Raw genomic sequence first — 23,406 nt, forward strand, 5'->3', positions numbered from 1 at the left:
AAAAAAAAAAAAAAGACTCTATAGCATTGCTTTACTAGACATAAAAAGGTAATATGAATATATGATTTTAAGTCAACATTAGGATAGTGTAGACTCCAGGACATTTCTCACATTGCTTTGGCTGGATGGCGTAATTAATTTTCTAACAGGTTTCTTGAAGTGCTTGATATTCCAGAGAGCCAGCCTGTGTTACAAGGTGTACATAGATAATCTGCTGAGAAAAGAAATCATAAATAACCCTTTATTCTACATGGTTTTATTCATGAGAGCATTGCTCCAATTGGTGCAATCTTGAGCTGTGGATTGGATCTTGGGGTCATATAGCCATGCCAACACCCCCCAAGTTAGTCTGCTTCAAACATTCTTTAATTCCAGAGGACAAAGCTGGTGCAAAATCTTTAAGGCTGTCATATTTGGTTTAAACCATTCTTCTATTTTAGTTTATTTCTTTTTATTTTTACATAAGAAAAATGAATCTCATTACACTATTACCCATAGTTTCCTAAGTGAGTAGGCTGAACAGGGTATTAACTGCATTAGCAGTTAATTTCCAGGGTGGAAGTAACAGCATCTGCCTCTGATTGTCCCAGCACAGGAAGTATGACTTTTGGGAGCTCTCAAAGCGAGCACCCAGCACTGCCAAAACCAGGAATCTCTTGAGCAAATTCACATGACTTATTTTTTCCAGGAGGTGGACTGACATTTTTGTGATATGTACAGAGTGTCCCCACGTTCCTTACAAATCAGCCATCACGTACTTTGGGTAGCATTGTTTTCACAGGATAATCCTTGGTGAGGTACAAAATGAAATCTGTTATCTCTTTGATGAATGCCTTTTAAAGTCCAAGGATAAGCATGGGTGAGCAACACAAGGATAGAGAAGATTTGCAAGCAGTGACAAGAGTTGACAGGAAGGAAAACTAGTTTCTTTAGAAATGGCTTCTCAGAGGTTGTCTCCCAATATAATTTAAATGTCTGAATCCACACTCGTGCAGTATATGTAAATTAGTATCAAAGCCTCATTAGATACCATCCCTAGAAATTATTTAAGAGACATAGATCCCAAGGTCATGCAGATATTGGCCAGAAGATCTTGCTAGACTGGATGCTGAGAGCTGTCTCCCATGACAGTCCTGGATACTAAGCCACTGCTAAATGTCTGTCTTGACACAGATTTATTTTGTGTGTGCTTGAAACTGAACTATGTCACATATTTGGCAGGAAATGTAATCCCTTCACAAAGAGGATTTGATCCTCGGTGTGATCTTGCCATTCTCAGGCAGGAATAGCTCTTGGTAAAGCCAGTGCAAGGTCTGTCCATGTGTTTCTGTTTGAGTAAGGGACAAGCCCCAGACATGGGGTTATGAGAGCAAAATCTCCTATCCTCACTAATCTACATGGCCCAAATGGCATGAGAAGAGATGGGCTACAGATTTAAACTGCACAGTGCACACCCATGATGCCTACGTCTGAATTTATTCAGAGAAACTGGATTATTTTTGGATTATTTTCTAGTTATTTTCCGAAGCCCCAAGTGGTGTGTGATGCAAACAGCACCACAGGAATTACTGTGAAAGAGAGCAAGGTGTGGCTCCTGGTTTGAACAGCACCAGACAAACTCACTGAATGAATGACAGCTTAGAGATCCTCCCCTAGAGCTGTCAGCTGCAGAACACCCCTGTCAAACTGACTCCCAGTTTTGAGAACCTCTTTGACTTCCCCTGCTCCTTTCTTCTGTTCAGACCATCTTCATGATGGCAGCCCTCCTCCCCCTGTTATCCACCAAGCCAGGCCTTTCTGTCCCTTCCTTCTGACTGCAGCTGGTCCCATGTCTCCACCACTCCTTGTCTTCTGGTGGCACTGCTCATGTGAGATGTCCCACTGCTGAAAGTTGGAATTTCCTACCCCCTTTGCCTTAAAACTTTAGGTGTGAATACCAGCAACTGCTGATAATACAGTATATGTAGGCTGTAGCACAGCATTTGATACAATGGCTCATAAAATCTTATTAGCAAAATAATTTATAATGTCTTGGGTAAGAGTGCTGCCATGTGGATTGAAAACTGGCTGAAGGAATGTAAACAAAGGATAATGGGTCGTGACAAGCAGCACTGCACTGAGCTGTGAAGAGACATCCAGTTGGGTTTCCCCAGGAGCTGATATTAAGCCCAGTTTTATTTTCTGCGTTTATTAATGCTCTGGAAAAAGAGATGAGCATTCTGAGAATGAAATTCGTGGATGACACTAAATTACTATGATGTTGGTAACACCAACGAGGACAGAGATATTGGACAGAGGGAAAGCAGAGAGGATGGGAATGGTAAGAGTCAGTGACCAGATTTACTTATACAAATATGTGAGGAAGGGTTTTATGTCTCAGCTGATAATAATGGGAGGCCACTGACACACCAGACAAAAGCCATTTAAATCTGCTCTGTCAAAGGCTGGAGCAGAGAAATGACAGCAAAAACCAGCTAGGAGATAATTATTAATGATAACATTTCCCCCAAAGATCCCACATCTTAATTCTCATTTTCTGGTCTCAATAAATTTCTATGCTTGGGATTTTTCACAAAATACATGAAGTTTCATGCTACAGAGTAGCAGACAACAATGTAATACAAAGCCATCTGTCTTCACAGCAATATATTATGTCTCATTTTTGAGGAGAAATCAGTGGTAAAAATCTCACCATTTTCACTGTATGCCTTGTACCTGTATACTATTAACACAAAGAGAACAGAATTAGTAAAAACTAACATGGAGTCACTAATTCTCTTTCAGGAATTTCACTCTCCACGAGCAACCCAGTCCACCCAAATGGAATCTGCTTAGAGGTGTAAAAGCAAAAATAAGTTCTGCAGCTGCCTGATAGATCCTGTGTTACAGAATCATAGAATCATCAGAGAACGGTTCGGGTCTGAAGGGACCTTAAAGATCTGGTTCTAACCCCTCAGCTCTGGGCAGGGACACTTCATTAAATCAGGCTGCTCATGAAAAATAAGATTTTTTTCCGAGCACTATGCTCTGTGTGCTATGGAAACACCTGTGAAGGTATGCCATTGTCCTAATCCATTTTAGTGATACCATGTGCAGAGTGCTTAAATACAGCATACTTTCATTTATTTCTCATCCATTATAGATGACGAATTGGCTATGGTCATAAATTTTGTGAATCAAGGTTCTGGATCTTTTATATAGATTAAATAAATTCATATAGTTTCAATGTACATTGACAGTATGGTCTATATATATGTGTGCATTTACAAAGAGTGTTTTTCTACTACTTTATAGCCCAAGGAGAAGAAAAATCTAAATAGACTGTAAGTCTACTCAGACTCTTCAGTTCAAATAAAACTTTGACTCTATATTTCTCAGAATTAAGCCAAGCAAAATAGAAAGGAACAACTCACATAAAAAATGCTTCTGAATACTAGCAGCAAACAGAACATTCTGCAAGACCTGTAATGTCTGAAACCTGGCTTCCCACCATTTTATGTCTTGAGTTTGTTTGATTTTAGTGGCTGGGGAAATGCAAGGCCAAGGTTAAGTTATTTTCATGGCTCAATCAAAAGCAGAATTACCCTTCCATATGGATTCTTCAGTATATTTGAGTTTTTATTTATTTATTTATTTATTTAATTTTAATGGAAGACAGCAGAGTTCAAAATGTACTGAGGATCATCACACTTTGATGTCACTCCCACGGTGTGCTGGAATAGAGTTCATTTCTTCATGGTAGCTAGTATGGGGATTTATGTTTTGGATTTGTCCTGAAAACTGTGTTGATAACACAGGGGTGTTTCAGTTATTGCTGAGCAGGGCTTCCACAGTGTCAAAGCCTTTTCTGCTTCTCACACCACCCGGGGAGTGCCCAAGAAGTTGTGAGGGGACACAGCTTGGACATCTGACCCTGACTGCCCACAGGGATGTTCTGTGCCACATGGCATCATGCTCAGCATATAAAGCTGGAACAAGAAGAAGGAAGGGAGAGCATTCAGAGTGATGGCTTTTTCTTCCCAAGTCACACGCAGTGGAGCCTTGCTGTCCTGAGGATGGCTGAGTACCTGCCTGCCCATGGGTAGTGAATGAAGGCCTTGCTTTGCTTTGCTTTGCTTGTGTGCACGGCTTTTGCTTTACTTCTAAAACTGTCTTTTGCTTGATCAAATAAGTTTTCTTACTTTTACCCTTCTGATTCTCTTCCCTATCCCACTGAGGAAGGTAAACTAGCAGCTGTGTGGGGCTGAGTTGCTGGCTGGAGTTGAACCATGACACAGAGAAAACCATAGCAGGTAGAAGGCTTCATTATTCCCTACTTTCTTTCCTGACTGGTAAAGACTGACATGGAAAACTGGAGAAAAATCAACCTAAGAGTTTGTACATAACACACATGGAGGTGTCTTCAGGTTACTTCAAGTCATGACAGAGGATGACTTCAGCACAGGAGTGAAAACCATGTCTGCTCCAAGTACAAATCCTGAATGTCTGAGGATCTGATTTCAAACACACCATGGCACAGAGCAGAGTCTGTCAATGATTGCCATAAGAGAGGAAATGAATCAACCTTTTGAAATACCTACCACTGCTGGTGACTACAACTTTGTCATTTAAGTATTCCCAAAGGGACTACTTAGGGAGCAAGGTTAAAAATTTCCAGGAGGGATTTGGTTGTAGTGGTATCCAAGTAAATACAAATTTTGGTTTTGTACAATGCTATTACTTGCATGATATAAAACAGTAGTGTGTGACTGCTTTATTTTTTTGAGGGAACGTTGCATCTCAAAATTTTTAGGACTGGTAAGGAAAAAAACCCTTGGGCCTGAATCTCATTTGCATTTGATGAAAGATGGTATAGTTACTTTGAATTTAGAGAATGTCTTTCAAATAGGATAAAAGGTGTTTTGAAGGTGTTCTATTATATTACAATTTTCTCTCTTGTCTCAAGAATTGAACACATCTTTTCTGTAACATATTTGCAGAGACTTTTCCTTCCACCAAAATTTCTACAGAAGTTAAACCCAAATTTGCCTAGAAAAGTTACGTTGAGCTAGTTTCTGGTAGCAATCTGGCAGCATCTTTGTATCTGCACAGCACTGTGATTACCTCACAAATTCACAATAACTTTAATTCTGAACTATACTGTTTTCCATAGAGGCAATATTTTCAGTGCTAGTCTGAATGCTCGGAATGTTAAGTGTCTGGCTCTGGCTGGATTCCCTGCATTTTCTGTCCGTGAACACGTAGCACATGGCTCTTGATTACTACTTTTAAATTGATCTGTGTCTGCTATGAAAATATATTGCTTCATAAAAGTCTTTCGGAGTATCAGCTTCCAAATTAATGATTTTTCTCTCCAGCTCTGACTTTGAGAACTCACAGTACAGAATCACGGCAGTCCAGCTACTTGAATCAAATTGAAATCCATCCATCTGCAATTCAGATCCAAATTCTTTCAGTGCTCTTGGCTCATCTCTAGGTAAAGAGCAGCTGTTGTCCTGTTAAAGTGACTGTAAATAATTCTAACTTCAAGCTTCAACAGCGAATTCACCCTGCTTCACTGGGGACCACTTAATCCCTGCGATGTTCCTGGGTTTGGCCTCGGGCTGGTGGAAGCGGAATTCTGGTGCCGCGGCCGATGGAGCTGTGCTGCTTTACACCCTCTGCCCTGGCAGAGTCAGTGCCCAGCAGCGCCCTGGTGTGTGCCAACTCTGCAGGGCAGTGTGCCCTCCTGGGCACAGAGGGATGTGGGGACAATATGTTGAGCCAGAAATCCCGATTTGCTCTAATTGCACAGGGCGGTCGTACCCCGACACAGCACGTGAGGAGGTGACAAAGGCCAGGGTTTCTTTTTCTGGCTGTTTTCTCATTTTGCACCCCTGTCACTGTGCTTTTTTTAGCGGTTACATGTGTTCTGTAACACAAACAGTACCACACCAGAGAAGGACTTGTTTATAGCAGAGATTCAATAAAGTGTTTAAAGGAAGAATTTTCCGGTAAAAAGAGATGGGCCCTAACCAAGAAGGAAGGCACTTGTTAAAGCAGCTATATCAGAATAGCAAATGAATCGTGATGGGATATAGCACTATTTGGAAGGATGTTTTGAATGGAGCTGTCAGCAAGTATTTTAATAGCAAGTCTTCAATTTCTGCTTTATGAGGTTTTTAACCACCAGAAGAAAACATAAGTAACAAGGAGGGATTTAGGAATTGTTTAGTGTTTGGCTGTTTGAAGGAAGAAAAGAGCCCTCCACATGCATTGCAACTAATGAAAATTGCCATTATGGGTTTTTTTACTCCGTTTGTGGATGTTAAACACTGTAATAATGCAAAGTCCTTATGATTTTCTAAATCTTCTCAATAAGGAGGATATTATCTACTTATTTAATTACCGAATCTCTGATGGCAAGGAGCTGCTACCACCAGCAGCTCCAGCTCATTCACATAGTTCCTCTCCCTAATTAAAGGGTCTTTAGAGTTAAAAATAAAGAAATAAATCAATCAAAAGCCCAAACTGACAACAGATGATAGGAAAATAAAAAGCACTTCAGATTTTCAATTGCTCGGCGTCCGCAACTGGGAGCATTCTTTTGAAATAGCTCAGTCCTCCTTTAGGCACCTAGGATAGAGCCAGACAGTTCAACAGTGCTGAACACATATTTCTTTGGAAAATCCACCCCTAACTGTGGCTTTTTGTCCTACAGCCATTGTGGCTTGCCAGACTCACTCATAAGTCACCCACCTCCCTGTCGGAGGAATGTCATCAGCATCACCCCTTCTGCAGGAAACTATAATAAAATACCTCACTGTACTCCTCCGTGCTCATGTCATTGCTTACTGCTACAAGAACAGAGGCAGCAGGTCTATTTTTACCACAGTGACAGTGAAAGCAGCACTAGCCCTGCTCCTGGATTTCTCTTGCAGCACTCGAAGCCAGGTGTCCATATTGCAGCACAGACCCCTGACTAGATTGAACATCAAGCTCAAAATGGAATGTTCCTGTCTGCGTGGCATTCCTTGAGGGTAATGTGGCATTGTCAGGTTAAAAGTTTCCTGAATGTTCATCAGTCTAGGGCCAAAATGTGAGTAATAATTCAAGTGCACTTTACAGCCAATAAAAGCTGCAATAGCTTTCTCTGAGAATAGAGAATAAAGCCCAGAGGTTTTTTAGCACATCTCTTCGCTCCAGCAAGAAGCTTTTGGTGGTATTAGCATAGCACCCATTTCTTCAAGAGGAAATACAAAAAGTTCAGCTAACAGTTCCTTTACACAGCCTACAGCTGTGTAAATATTATCCCAGCCTCTCCTTTAACATCTGCCTAAACCTCAGACCTCACGTGCAAAATGATACAAACAGAGCTCAACACTTCTGTGACCCTCTGCTGCATCCTGACACATGAAGGACTGAATATTTGACTTATTTGAGACCAGTGATGCTGCATGATGCATCCCTGAAGTGACCTTGTTTTCTAAAGACAGTTTTTCTATGGTTTCCCAGGTTTTAACCACGGAGCTGAGAATGATTAAAAGCTTTGTGGAATCACCACACCAAGATTTGCATGACAACATTAAAAAAAAGAAGCCAAATCATAGCTCTGCATCATTTACAGCTGCAAATCCTGCATAGTTTCTATTTTGATCTGCCCAGATGAAAAGCTGTGTTAAGTTTTAGAAACTTCTCCTCATCTCTGCTTTCAAGTCACTTTTGAAGGCTATTTGCCTTTCCCATTTTCTCTGTGGTAGCTAAGGAGATGGAACTCTTTCTGTATGCACCAGATATCTCTTACACAATGGGAGAGAAATATTGACATTTTTATATTGCACAGTGGGTCAGATTTATGAATTGATGCATGCTTCATCATAGCTCTAAATAATGGAATATTTTGGATAGGAACAAAGGGTCTGAAACTGTTCATCTGAGTGGCTCCAGCTTCCTCTCCCTTCTGAACTTCTTGCAGGCTGATTTTGGAAAGGGTGGAGCTTCCTCAGGATCAATGCTACCCACTAAAATGATTTATTAAAGAGAAAAAGTAAGGCACAGCCTTTACTGTAATACATTTTTCCACCTACTCCTTTCCCATTACCACAAAGAACAAAGCAGGGCTCAGAGCTCCTATTTAGGCCCACAGAGCTTAACTGGACTTCTCTTTCAGTCCATGCCAACAACCTAAAGTTTCTCTGGGGTCTCTTTGGGGCCTCTGATGTTCCAGAGATCAGCTATGAAGACCATCATATGATGCACAGATCACTGCTGCAATAACTCCCTGCCCTCCATGACACTCCTGATGCAAGCTATGAGCCAAGGCTCTGTTGCCCTCAGCCCTTTTGAGCTTTGGGGTTGCTCAAAACCCGTTATAACATTAAGAGGGGCAGTGAAGATCACTGTACTCTGTCCCAGCTGGGGAGTGCACATGAGAATATAGGACAATTGTTGTGGGAGTGGCTCCTCTGCACAGATGGGGCAGGAGAGAAACTGTGGTCTCCTGGTGGAGGTTGAATTCACCTTTTCTCTTAGTCTTCCACCGGTGAATTTCTGCCAATGAAAACCCCAGCCTAATTTCACATTTTTAAAAATTGAGATTCAGACACTTTGCCACAAATAAAAAGTAAATATATAAACATGCAAGTCACCATCTCTGCTTATGTTCTCCCTCACTGTAACTTATGTAGATTGCTGCCTATGTGCATGGCTTTCATTACAAATAAAACATAAAAGCCAGTGCATATCCTGAAGAGCTATTTTTCTCTATTGCCACACCATTACATGAAGCCTAGTAACATAAACAAAGATTAGACTCGGCTGTTTTGAACAAATAACCATTTATTGTCAAGGCTTTTCAGGAGCTTTCATTTTCCTTTTTTGAAAAACAAGATCCCGTGCCAACCTAACAAATGTGTTAGATTAAGTAATAAGCTAAAGAATGGGACACCCTGCCACACTAGTTTATAGACAACTTCAGACTGTCACAGTTGTGCAAGTCCAAGCTAAGACAAACCTAGCTAAATAAAGCAGACACAGTAAATCAAAACCCCACCAGGGGAGTCCTGAGGAGGACAATGAAGCTAAGATGATGCCAGGGGAGGCAGAAAACTGGGATCATTTATTGGATTCACAACTTCATATTTAAAGGATTCATGGTTTGCATATTCAACAGGGGGCTTGCATGTTCACTCTATTACAGTTGGGGACCTTCCAAAGATGAGGTAAGTGGAAAACCCTTAAAACACATCTTGGGGTCTTAGGAATTACCTCATGGGGAAAAACCCATTTTACCTCAGAGGATTTTACAGGGTAGAACAGGTAACACAAAGGGAGAGATAAAACACAAAAGGTTTTCTGCACAGGTTTGATGAAATCAGGGCATGGTTTCTCAGGGCTTGGGCAGGACATTCCAAACCCGTGACATCAATGGATCCTTGTCTGGACTCTGGATGGAGGTTTTTTCTCTGTCAGCCCAAGGCTTTTGTTAAAACTTAGCGGTTTTCTTACAGAACATAGAATCATAGAATCAGCTGGGTTGGAAGGGACCTCAGAGATCATCAAGTCCAACCCTTGATCCAACCCTGCTGTGGTCCCCAGCCCATGGCACTGATGCCACATCCAGTCTCTTCTTAAAAACCTCCAGGGATGGAGAATCCCCCACTTCCCTGGGCAGCCCATTCCAATGGCTGAGCACCCTCTCTGGAAAGAAATTCTTCCTAATATCCAACCTAAACCTCCCCTGGCACAGCTGAAGACCCAGCCCTTTTGTCTTGCTGAGAGTTGCCTGGGAAAAGAGACCAACCCCCCCCTGGCTCCCCCCTCCTGTCAGGGAGTTGCAGAGAGTGAGGAGGTCTCCCCTGAGCCTCCTCTTCTCCAGGCTGAACAGCCCCAGCTCCCTCAGCCTCTCCTCACAGCACTTGTGCTCCAGTCCCTTCCGCAGCCTCTCTGCTCTTCTCTGGACCTGCTCCAGTCCCTCCATGTCCTTCCTGAGCTGAGGGCCCAGAACTGGACACAGCACTCCAGGAGTGGCCTCACCAGTGCTGAGTCCAGGGGAAGAATCACTTCCTTGGACCTGTTGACCACACTGTTCCTGAGCCAGGCCAGGATCCATTGGCCTTCTTGGCCACCTGGGCACACTCTGGCTCATGTTCAGCTTCCTGTCCATCCAAACTCCCAGCTCCCTTCCTGTCTGGTTGCTCTTCAGCCCCTCTGTCCCCACCTGTAGCACTGCCAGGGGTTGTTGTGGCCAAAGGGCAGGACTTGGCACTTGGCCTTGTTAAACCTCATCCCATTGGAGCCAGCACAACCCTCCAACCTATCCAGGTCCCTCTGCACCTCCTGGCACAAGGCACAGGGCACAGGGCAGAGCTGTCTTGGCCCCAAAGCAGCAGCCACAGTTGTGGTGAGCAGATGAAAGAACCCCCTGCGTTCGCTCTGGCCACACCACAGCAGTTGAGGCTCTGGCCTCTGGTGCTCACCGAAACCTTAACTCCAACCTCAAATCTCCCTTTTAAACTAATCGTGCATCTCCTAAACTCGGCCTGGAATAATCACACAACAACCCATCCCTTAGACAATGAGCAGAGATTGTTCAGCTTCCTTGTACCCCAGCGGACCGGCAGCTTCCTTCCTGCCCGTGATTGTGGCCGTGATTAACGGCGCGGTTCAAGGTGAAGGAAGAACGCGGTTCCAGGCGCGCGGGGCTTCCTTTAACCTCAGCAACACACGGTGCCAGATATTTCAATTAGCGCGTACCGAGGTCACAAAATCAATCTCTTATCGCCGAAAAACACACCTACTGTAAATTTCATTTTCGAGCCACAATCTCTAAATTAAATCTGTGTACCTAAAAAAATATACAGTGCGAAAATTGCAGTCCTTCAGCCCCCTCCTTCTCCGGCAGCCCGGCAGCGTTTTCACAAACATCACCTGGCTTTGTGCTCTATATTTAGAGCACAATGTTTGGTTAGATTCTAATCTTCTTGGAGAACGTCATTATCTCTTTCTTTGGCAAATAGAGGCCCAAAGTGTCAATTACCTTCTTAAACTCTTTCTTACACACAGGGCTGAGCTGGGTTTGATATTCTGTCTGCCAACAGCTCAGTTGGCAATTTTTCAGTCATACACTGAAAAATTGTGCACCAGCATATCATCCCAGATAAATTACACATTTCAGATGTGGTTACGTACAACCTCACCAGTCCAGGCTGGTTTATTCTGGCCGAGGAAAACAAAAAACCCAGCAATTAAAATAAGGAAAAAAAAATTAAAAAGGCCCCAAAGAGAACACTTTTCTGCTCTTGAACTCTGTGAATTCGATATAGAGTTACAGAGACAAAAGTAAAATTAATATAGCAGATTACTGGGATATTATATGTGCAGAAATGACATCATCTCTTATGTGTGCAATTCCTGATGATACTTCCCTTGTTACGTGGGTAGCACTGACTTCATAGCCCCAAAGGCAGCTGCAGAGTCTGATGGGTGCAGTGGTCTCTGCCATGTGCAAGTCTCAAGGAACTGGAATGTGTGGAAGCAATTTCTTTCCAATAAATCCTGGTCTTTCCTTAACAAAGCTAATTTCAACTATGTGACCACAGAATGAGTAAAATTGACAATTTTGAGATTGGATTACACTTTTTTTAATAGAATATTCTGCTTTTTATTCACATGCCTTCTTATACATAGGTCCATGTGTACCCAATTGTATGCATTTAATATACCTGTATGAGTATACATGTTTTGGAAATACTTTCCATCCTTTTACTTCAGACCAGCAAGTAAAAAGACTGTATTGTTACTGCTGGACCTTCTGGGACCACTTCAGATGTTAGAGACACAGGAAGGGAATCATATCTCTGGTAAACACAAAGTAAGCAGACTCTGAAATTATAAGTTTAAAGCTCCTTAAATGAATTTTCCCACATCCTCTAGACATGTAACATATTGATTCTTAGTAGCGTAAAACAGGATGAAAGGAGTATTTTCTCAAGAAAGGAAATTAGCATTATTTGGCAAGGGTTAAAACACATTTTGAATTAAACAAGTAAGAAACCATCCGTGTACAGCTGATCAGCTTGAAAGTTTGGGTACATTTTTGAGAGAGACAAATAACTCTTTTCTACCACATCATCTCCACACTTTCTAAAAACTCTTTTTAGACACAAACAGGACTGATTTAAAAGAGAGACTGGATATGATTAAAGATATAACAAGGGGAAGTTTGTTTGTTTCTGGTCCTTTCAAAAAATGCATTACTGCATTTTAGTCATGCTCCAAGTATCGTTTCAAGAAAATGTAAACAAAACCCATAAAAAAGATAGAGAATAGAGATGACTTCTTTTTCTCTTCTCAGATATGTGAATGTAATGAGTCTATCTAAAAAGTCCCTAAAATGGACTTTGTCCAAGGCTTCTTAAAGTCAGGGTCGATCTCACAAATGGTTATTGTGGGCTGTATCTTTGGCTCAGACAAACTATGTTTTCTGGCAGTGAGGAGAAGAGCTAACCCTCTGAAGATTCCTCTCTATCTCATTCCAGTGAGAAGGTGGGAAGGATTTTTTTCATATGAGTGAGGAAACTGGATTTGGCACTTTGAATGCATAAAATGCTTTGAGTCCAAATTTTATGGGCCCAGCCATTTACAGAGGTAAGAGAATTGGAATGAAACAGCCTCTGCTGTGTCTTATTCAGCAGGATTGTATTGCTGCTGCAAACATCCTGCACTGTTTTCTGCCTGACTCATGTTCTCATGCATCACCAGGCACTGCTGTAGCACACTGTCCCCTTTCAAATTCCTGATCTGCTCTTAAATGTTTCAACTGAAACATAAAATTTCAAAAGTAGCTAGTTATAATAGGCAATTTCAGCTTTAAAAATTAAATTCTAGCCTACAGAAGCTGTTTTGACTAACACTGTTAGCCAAGGGCATGGCTGTTTTCGGGAGCATAAACGTGGCTCTGTCCTTTGCCACTGGAAGGCAACCATAGAGCAGCTGGTTAGTCCCCAGCAGTCTGCACACATCACAGCCATCAAGCCCTTCCCAGATTCACAGCAAAGTGTGACATCTTGCACATGAAAAGGCAAAAGCCATACATAAAGCTGTAGGTCCCCAAAGGAGCTGGAACCTGCTCTGTTAACGTTAACACCCACGCTTTCCCAGGCTAATGGTCTGTCATGCACCAGAATGTCAAATCCTCCCAGCTATTTTGTCCAGACTTTTCAATTCCATGATCTGCCTACAGGTTTAACCTGGAATATGGGATCAAGATACCTCAGCTGGGTAACGTCTCCCAGCTCAGCAGTCGATCTCTGCACTTCAAGAAAAGTGGAAAAACATTCTGCTACCTTATGAACAAAGAAGTCATGTGAGGGAAGAAAACTTTCTATCCCCTGGAGAGGAAGCTTGAAGGCATAGATTTAATTAAGTATAATACCTATATATGGAACAAACAGGGTGGTGCCTTCCTAGGGCTCACTGAAAAGCAGACACCTAAACCTGCAGTAGGAGTTCTGAGTTTGAAGATGATTCCTGCCCTCTCATGCTCTGCTTTTACCATGTTCCACCCTGAAACCATGCAAATGCTCCAGCAGAATTTAGAGGCAAACCAGCAGAGACTGGGAGATACAGGAGGAGAAGGGAAAAGTAGAAAGGGTAAGGAAGAGTGAGATGAACCCAGAGGCTATGAGGAGCACGTCAAAAGGGCTGGGAACTGGTGGTCTGCTTTGGCCTCCTGCATAGCACATCCCAAGGTTTTGAAGCTGTCAAACACCGAGTGGAGCCCTGTTATTAGTGTTTGGCTAAGGCATATCTTTCTCCTGCTGTGCTATGCTAGAGCAGCTGCAATCTGCCTTTTTATAGCTTGTGGTAACTGATAGCAGTGAAATGAATTTAGGAAGTGTGTGGATTGGATCTTCCGTATCAGTGATTTCAGACTATTTGGTAAACACAGAAGTGACATGCAGTGATGTATGCCTGCTGGTACCAAAAAAATAATAATAAAAAAATTCTCCTCTGGTGAACCAGCATTTGGATTAGATCATTTTCTATTGATGAACACTTCTGGATAGAATAAAATGATTATATGCAGTAGCATTTTAATTTGAAAGTAAAAATTCCCTCAAAATTATACAGCAGCTGGGTGCTAGAGAATGGCAACAGTGACACCAGTGAATCAAACCAAATTCAGTGACTGCAATAAAAGCCAATGGTGAGACACAGTGACATCATGTTAGAGCAAGGAACTGAGTTCTCACAGACAAGCTCCTTTTTATATAGGCAAAAGCCAGAGAGTTGGTCATTTGACCCTCAGTAAAACAAGAAAATACGTTTGTGTTCAGATATTGAGTAGGCTTTCAATTTGTTTCAGCAGAGTCTACACCACTTGCCCTGCCCTGTGTTCCAAGGAGGATTCTGTATTTTGATATAAAATACCACTTTACACTGATGTATTTTTTACCTCTGGAAAACGACAAATCTTCCTACATTTCACTTTAGGAATAGAGCTTCAGCACAAAGTTTCCCTGACAGCCTAAGTCCCTGCTCAGTGTTTCTGGAAGAGCTGTAACTATTTTACAAGTCAGACTGATTAGTCTTGCAGTATAATTTGCGAGTGACATTTACAAGGGAATATTGTGTAGGGATATCTGGGAGGGATATTGTGTTCAGGCTTTTTCCTGCTTGCCTGCCTACCCTCCTGGAACAAACAGCACTGCTTCATTTTCCTTCCGTATTTTAGAAAGTTAAAGTAAACACTGTGATCACGCTGTTTACTTTAATTTCCTGCAGTGTGCCAGCAAAGCAGCAAATTGGCAGTCAGCAATCAAGAAGCAGCCAGTATTGAAACAGCAGAGCTGCTTAGGAAAGCATCACTGATGCCAACTCATTTTCCCCTTTGTTTTTTAAAAATAAAATATTGGCTTCAGTGAAGTTTTACTTCCACCCCAATCTTCTCTAAAAGATCTGAAATTTTGTTTGTTTCCTTTAATTTTCTTTTGGAAGAAAGCTGGGATTGTGAGCAACACCCAATTTATATGTCCGACTCTTTTTATATCAATGCATTTACAAAAGTGGCAAATGTAGTGCTATTTAACTGTAAAAAATCCACGGTATTTTTGCGTAAAAGGAAGTTAACTTGTCCATAAAGCAGTCTTATCTGGATATATTTTTATGTTTTATTTTTATGCCAAGAGCTTTAGCCCATGTTGCTTCAATTAGGTGTATGATAATGCGAAGCTAAAACCTCACTGATTATATTCACAGAATTCACATCTGCCCAAGAACAGAGTACCTAAAAAGAAAATAGTTCTATTATCAGAGGTCTTTCTTTCTCATCTAATACTACACAAAACAAGAAATACAAATACAAAAGAATAAGTAAGAAGACTGTTATATATTTTGTACCTCTGAGGTGTAAAACTTGACAAGGTGACTCATTTATGGCTTTCTGGAAGATACTGTATAGAAGGAATTTATTGCTATGTAAGTTGTAATTCCAATATATAAAAGAGGCCAGATACCACAATCAGTTTTTCTCCTGACTATGTGCATTCCTGCACATATTCTTACTGAAGACAACAAGATTATGAAGAGGATTAGCTTTTTGTTAGACTGGCCAAAGTATGCCTTCAGAAAGTCCAAAACATGACCTAATTTAAAGTGGTTGAAATCTTGTGGGAAAGATTGTAAGAGGATAATTATTTTAAAAGCCATGACTTTGACACCAGGAAATTAAATTCATATCTATGTGTCTTTATCTATACACAGCAAATCCAATAATCTTGAGCTCTCTGCAGTCACTTAGCCAGCTGGCAAAGGGAGCAAAGTCAAAACTAACAAACCCCATTCCTAAGGTATGCTGACATCAGTGATTCATGATTCATCAATAATGGTGCTAGGAAATAAATGTAACAGGACATTATTGCCTCTTGCAGCACAGTAAACTCAGGGGAAAATGTCTAAGTGTGTCACATTGAAAAGACAGGGCTAGCAAAAAAATAACATTTACAAGTATTTAAGAGGTGTTACAAGCAAGTGAAAGTGGAGAAGCGAATGTAAACCTTTCAAAAACAGTGAGAATGTACCTATAAATAAAAAGGAAGAGTTTCTAATCTATAAAAGCTTAAGAGGACTGACCTGAAAACTAGCATTTCTTGTTCAACATTTTTACAAGGAGAAAGAATTTGAATTGCTTGTTCCAGAGTAAAACCTCAAAACAATGACTGCTCTGGTTTAATTGTCTACCAGGATAAGCACAATGAAGAAGTTGGTTCCACATTTTGCAAAATTACTGATGTTGTTGACAGTACCCGTGACTTTCACAACCTGTCTAAATAACCAAAAGGGCAAACACATAAACACAATGTGCTACATACACTCTTTAGAAAATGCCTGTATTAGCACATAATTGATGATCACTTTTGAAGGTGACTGCACTATCATTGTAAAAGCCCAAGATTATTAACAGAATAAAAATGGGTAGCTATCTCCAGAACAGCAGATACACCTGCTGCTTTCTCCACACAGAACAGCACGATCTCATACATCATTAAACACCCCAGGCTTTGCCTTACGTTTTCATAGCTTTAAACTATTTATGATGGGGTGTAGCCTATATTTCTAATCCTTTATGGAGCCCACCCAATTAAAATTCAGGTTACTTTTTTATGCTATTAGAGGGCTGCTGCACAATATTAATAATGCACCGTGTAACACGCTGCCCTAGAGAAACATCCTCCCTCTTCCAGGGCCAACAGCCACACAGTTCTGACACGAGCTTTGCTGCTTAGCTGCAGGGTAAGTGACTTTGGTGGTTGTTCAGGTATTTTACCAGAGAAAAAGTTGGTCCCCTGACACAAGGCTTGCTTCAGACCACTGCCACTCAACTGCAAAGCACCACAAGTGCATCTGGTATCTTGTTTGCCTGGACCGATGGCGGAAATGTTATTTTAAAGACTGAGTTTCCAAACACTGAGTATAATTATTAATAAACAATTAATTTAATCATAAGATTTGTGAATGCATATTTCACTGCACTGAATTTTCTTTAAGTGCTCAAAAACGGTTTTTTTTGGATTTTGAATGTTGGTTTCCCTAAGAAAATACAGGTAAAAGAGAAAGTGAGGAAAAGGTGCTGTATGAGACAAAAAGCCATGGAAGGTAAGATAAATCTGTCCTCACCCAAGTGGATTTCATAATATTATAATGGGTACCTATATAATAGATGGATTTAAGAACATCAGTCATGTCAGTGAGAACAACAGGTATCTTTACTGAAAATTTAAATGATGATTCATAATCACAGCTTTCTAGAAAAGTACAGATAATGTAGTGGGTACCTTATGATGCTAGATAAGTAAGTGCTGGTTTGATTTGTTCCAGGAAGTATTGCTAAAATTGGCTTGGTTTTCCCTTTTCTCTGCATTATTCACAAGTATAGGCCCTTGACTCTGCAAACATAATGTGCTCCTGTCTTTCAAATCAGCCAACTTTTTTATGGTAGTAAAATTGAGCCAGTGCAAATGCCATATTAGTGTTTTGAAGACCATTTCTTCTTATTCTCTTTTGACCAGATATAGAGTATTTTCGATAGGCAAATAATGATTAACCTATATTTAGGGCAAGGTGAGCCCTAAATTCAAGAAATATATTTAGAAACTACATGACACTTGAAGCAAAGATGAGATTGAGAGAAAAGTGTTTGCTCAGACTTAAGATGGGAAGGCAAAAGGGAAATACTATAGCTGCCTACAGCTACCTAATGGTAGGTCAGCAGGGATTATAGAGGAGATGAAGCTGAACTATTATTAGAAATGTACAGTAGTAAGTGCACATGGGAGGCAAAAGTTACAGGCTGCAACAAGAGAAACATCAAACTGATATCAGAAAAAAAATTTTCAAAATAATGATGATCAGACACTGGAGCAAGGGCCCAGAGAGGCACAGGTTTCATCCTTGGAGATACTCAAATCTCAGCTGGATGAGGCCCCAAACCACCTTCTCTAAGTTGAACCTGCTCCGAGCGGGGAGCTGGACCAAATGACCTTCAGAAATCTCTTCCAAAATAAGCTATTCTGTGATTTTGTGATTCCTTATTCTTTATTGCTTTAGCCAGCTATATTTCTTTAAAGCATTCCCAGCTTACAAAAGGATAGGCAGCTTTCTTAGGAAAAAGGCATTCTGTATTTTGCTAAACAAGCACACTTCCAAGTACACTGTGGTAAATGAGCTATAAAAATCCAAACTACACGTGGGCTGCTCACCTGTGCTCATAGCAAACCTGCTAAGCACTGACTGCTAAATTTCCAAAGATGCTTGAAATGCAGAAACTGAGCAAATAGATGGTTACTATTCATAAGTACTTCTCAGGATACTGAAAACTGACAGGATTCATATGAATTTCAGCCTGTCTGCATCTGGACACAGCTATACCTGACAGTGGAAATAAACATTAGAGCTATTCATAGCAGAGAACAACTCAAATATGAAGGCAGGAAAAATATCATTCTCTTTGGATGGAAGATAGAGGCATCCAAAAGCAGCCCTCTTCACGGGATTTCTGGCATATTTCTCTTGCAAACAGCTGTAGTGGAAAAATCATCACTGGCACGTCTCTGTGGCACACACAGAGCTCCTCAGCCTCCTGGAGCAGCCCAGGAACTGTGTTATTGGATTATGATCAGCTACTGGGAAGAGTGGCTGAGTGCTACATGTGTGGGAAAGGGAGGTGAGGGCTGGGAAGCAGCCACTGGGCCACCTCCAGGCTTCAGAAGTCCTGAGTCACAAGTGAAATTGCTGCAGATAAATCAGCAAAGATGGCACTAGCAACTGTCACGGGAAAGGAGAGCTGGAAAACGGGTCATACTCAGCTGAGGTGTGTGGTATGCTGAGAGGAAATTGTAGAATTTCTCAGAAAACCTTGAAGATTTCTGCTTTGAAAACATGTTAGTGCGCGCTGTCGTGACATAAAGTTTAATCCTTGAGCTAAGGGGCTCTTAAATCAGGTTTTCAAGCAAGCACATAACAAAAATACATATAGGTAAAGTCTGTTTACCGTAGCAGAATGTTATTCCATTGCCTGTGTATCCCTGGGAGCAGTAGCAGCCCGTTGTGCCACCCTGGACTTCACACCTGGCATCTTTGTGGCACGTCATGTTACAGCTGGCAGAGGTGCAGCCATAGTCCAGCAGACTGGAAACCAGAACTGCAACAAAAGGAAAATCAGGCTTGTTTCATTATCTAAAAACATAATTCTCATGAGCTCTAAAACAAGATCTGGGCCACAGATTTGCACGAAATGGGTGTATTCCTGTGAACTTGTCATTGCAGACTCAGCTCTGCTGCAGGATGGGGCAAGGGCCACCACTACAGGAGCTCTTTGGTAAAGCAGCAGACACCATAGACTGAGAATTTGTGTGTGTTCTCAACCAGTATAAAACTGGTAAACAACACAGAAGTTACTCAGTGATCTGGGGAAAACACTTGGATGGCTTTCAAAGCTCTCTGGTCCTTTCCGGTAAAGCACAGCATTTATTTGCACTCTGAATTATGTATCGAGTATAATCCAAACTGCCCTACACATCCAAGGGAAAAAACACCAAAGAGGGTTCCCCTGATCAGAATTTTTATGTTTATAGGCAGTTTCATGGCTAACACATAGGCATGGTCTGAGAGATTAGGATGATATGTTGCATATTTACAGCATTATGACAGCGTGGTTTAAAAACTTATCCAAATTATTTAAATTTAATCCCTTAAAGTGCCATTTCCTTGTTATGAAAGCATTGTCTTCTTTTTTTTTCCACCCCCTGGATGATTCCTAAGTGGCATAAGTACTTTTCAATTGTACGAATGCATATGATTTTCAACACAAAGAAAAAAAAGGAATCTTTCCTTTTGAGAAAACTAATGGATTACTGTGTTATTATAGACAATAATTATACACACCCTGTAATAGGTTACAAACAAGGCATTTAGCTCAGAAGGGAAAGTAAGTTTTTTACTTTGTACTTTATAAATTGTTAGCAGGACATAATGAAAGTTGGAGAACACAAAGATCCTTTTGGATGCTGAGTTTCCCTGCAGTTCTGCTTTTCCCTACCTGAATATTATTCTGGACATTTGCTAGCCTAGTATTACAATTACATGATTAATTGCTTCATGAAATCTCACTTAGGCATTGTTTTCTTGGACAAATTACAATTTCATGGAGAATTCAAGAGACTATGAAATACACACAAAATTCAGGTATCACCCAATTTCATCTTTTCCCTGTGTTTTCGAGAGAACATTTTCCAGAGATTAAAACAGAAACCTGTGGGATTCTGTTGTCATTTTACTGTTTATAGCATGTGAAATCTAAAAATCTCCCAAGAAGATGGAGAGAGAGAAGAAAAAAAAACCAAACTAAACCAAACCCACAGAAACCCACGATGATTTTTTTCTTTTTTTTTTTTTTTTTTACAGTACAAAACCCACAGTGAGATAAAGACAGGCATTTGTGGGATTTGTTTTTTGGGATGATGCTAACCATGCAATTGCTGAATGCAGTAGCAACACTGATCAAAGCTATGGGGACTTTCAGTCCTGTGTATCCCCCAAGTTTCCACCATCCCCAATAGACTGATTTCCCCTTGCCAGATCCCACTCCCTTCTCATCTGCCACTCGCTCCCCGGGGACAGGGATTTCACCTACCTAGGAATGGAAGCAGTTTCATTGGTGATGCTGTTGCTGTGCAGTGCCTGGTGCAGAGCCTCTGTGTCACAGAAAAAACCTCCCTGCCTTAAGATATCTGACCATGTGCAAAATACACACATATGCCCGTCAGGAGAGCGATGTCCCGGTGCAGGCGCAGCCCCGACACTGCCCTTTGTCCCAAGCTTCACGCTTCCAGAAGCTCCTGAGGCTCAACAGGCAGGACAGGAAGGGTCAGGAGGGGTTGAGGACCTGCTCTTCTGGCAAGTAGGAAAGCAATGAGAAAGCCAAAGGGAAACAAGAGCCTGCAGAGGATCTCAGGGAAGATTCCAGGGTGAGCAGGTTAGAGGAGCACGGGGTAAAGGAGCTGTTTGGGAGAGCGGGTCTGGGGCAGGGGGAGGATGAAGCTGGAAGGGGTGACAGCAGCCTGCTGGCAGGAGAAGTACAGGAGCAGCAGCAGAATGGAGCAGCAGATGAGGGAGGGTGAGGAAGAGGTGGAGGAGATTAGTAACTTGCTCAGAGTTTATGACCTCAGAGGTAACGGTCTACAAGCTTCCTTCCACCTTTTCCTGGTGAGATGAGTATGTGTGAGCCCCAAGACTCCTTTTTTTGGTTCAGTCTTGACTGACTGAAGTTGTTCTTCCCACGGCTTTCCTCAGTTTTGAGATGGATCCTTAGTGCAGCTAAGCAATGTTGCTTTAAGGGTCATGGGCTGTAAGGGAGGTACAGGAAATCACTGAACTCCACTTCAGGAGGAAAACAAAGACATATAGGCAGGGAGGAAAGAGGCAGGAAGACAATTGTATGGCCAGGAATCTCAGGAGCCCAAGAAGAACCAAGTTTCTATGAGTTTGTGGGACTGAAATAGGGTGTTGTGTAATAGGACATATTCAATATAGCAAATTTATTATTATTTATATAGATATTTATATATTTTTAATATATATTTATATAGTTATATATTTATTATTATATATTTATGAAATTTGTTATTATGATGTATTTATTATATATTCAATATAACCAATTTGGTAAAGCAGGCACACTGCTGGAAGAGTGGAGAATCTCTCCAAACTAAATAAAACAGACATGAGGCTGTGGGATATCACTGTGGCAAAATATGCCGTGTCTGACTGGAAAGTTTTGAGGCTGGGACTTTGGTAGGTACCTGGTGGGAAAGCATTATTAGCCCAATCTTAGGAATGATCTCTGAAGGTGGATGTGGTAACACTTTTTCTAAACTTTTTAGGAACAATTTGCTTTCCGTCATTTTCCAGCTTCATGATCGGTGCTGGTTGGAGTTCAGTGGGTCAAACTCTGCTCAGGTCAGGGAGGTGTGAGGTGTAGGAACAGCACGTAGGGGTCTGGTTGGCACAAGGCACCCCTGGAGCACTTTGGCAAAGCGAGAGGAAGCTCCAGGAACCGGATGTTAATTTTTGACGAACCGCAGAAAAATGAACAAAGGGTGCAGGTGTAGGAAGACTTTGTGAGGGGGTCAGGACTTAAAGGGTAAGAGAGGAAGGGACTAGGAATGAGTTTGTTTTGTTTTCCCGTAATCTAATGCACGGAGACAGAGGAACAGAAAATCAGATGACCTGAGCAGAGCTTTGATCTGCACGTCCTGTCCCTTGTACTGTGTTGTAAACTTGGCTGGTCTGAACTAACTGACAGATCCTGCTGCTAAACTTCAGTGGACTAATGAGGGCTGTGAAACCCATAATGCAGAAATTATATCTTATCGCCCTGTGGCTTTTTTTTCCCCAGGCAAAAAGGTTTTAATAGTAAGCAAGAGGAGAGAGCAAGAAGCTACAACTTAAAATTCAGGTCTTAAGAGCTGGAAACGTATTTTTGAAAGGTAAGAGATGAACATTTCAACATGGTTTAGGCATCAGTTTTCTGCAAGGGGTGTTTGGATAGACTGTTTGGAGAGCAAATTCATAATCACAGTGATAGTAAATTTCGAGTAAAAACTTTAATTCCTTTTCTGATTCAAGGCCTAAAGAGAAATTGTGGAATACTCAGAAAAAACCCCAGTATTCTTACTATTAGACGACAAATATCTCCTTTCCCTTTTTTAGGAAAACTTGCTTTTTTACTTTGCATTTTAGGAGTCAGTGATTCAAACTTATAAAGGTGACTTATAAAGGGGACTATGCCAATGACATGGGAATACTTTCCACCTGGAATAGTGACTCCACTCCCAGATATCATGGATGGCATCGAGGGCAGTGCACAGGTCTAATTGGCAAATGGTTTACACTGTGACTGGCAATGGAGCAGGGAGCACATAAAGAAGAAAGATGTGGAAGAACAGAGCAAGGACAGCAGAAGGTAGGCGAGGTCAGGAGGAACTCTGGGTGATAAAAGGAGCTTCGATCAGATTTAGAAGGCAATAGGGAGACAGAGAAGAAGAGGGATTTACAAATATCTTAATGAGATCTCAATACTGGGAGCAGTGGATTACTTTTGCATTACACTACTTTAAAAACTGGCTAATGTGAGTGTCATTTAGAGGCTGAGGACAGCAAGGTCGCGGTAGACATGGATGTGGAGAAGGATGGACTTGACAAAGATTTTATGGGGAGAATGAAGAGGAAAGGAGAGATTTCTGAGACATTCTGGAGATTAAACCAGGAGGATTTACTGATAATATCTATTGGCACACAGGGATAGGATTTAAACAAGTGGAGATGAGCAGGTCAACACATGAGAAAGCAGACACTTTCAAATTTGTG

The 23,406-nt window shown here is 41.4% G+C and overlaps 1 protein-coding gene across 1 annotated transcript in view; it reads right to left on the minus strand.

Moving 5' to 3' along the window:
* The window catches only part of ADGRL4 (adhesion G protein-coupled receptor L4), a 76,697-nt gene extending 55,385 nt beyond the window's left edge, over positions 1-21,312 (minus strand). Inside the window, exons 1-2 of the mRNA XM_017824947.1 lie at positions 20,672-21,312; positions 19,031-19,180 (exon numbers count right to left, since the gene is read on the minus strand). Of these exons, the coding sequence (XP_017680436.1) occupies positions 19,031-19,180; positions 20,672-20,693 (172 nt within the window). The 5' untranslated portion in view covers positions 20,694-21,312. The remainder of the gene's footprint in view (positions 1-19,030; positions 19,181-20,671) is intronic.
* Between the last annotated feature and the right edge of the window lie 2,094 nt (positions 21,313-23,406).

Source organism: Lepidothrix coronata, unplaced genomic scaffold (genome assembly GCF_001604755.1).
Source record: "Lepidothrix coronata isolate B3197 unplaced genomic scaffold, Lepidothrix_coronata-1.0 Scaffold114, whole genome shotgun sequence".
Lineage (NCBI taxonomy): Eukaryota > Metazoa > Chordata > Aves > Passeriformes > Pipridae > Lepidothrix > Lepidothrix coronata.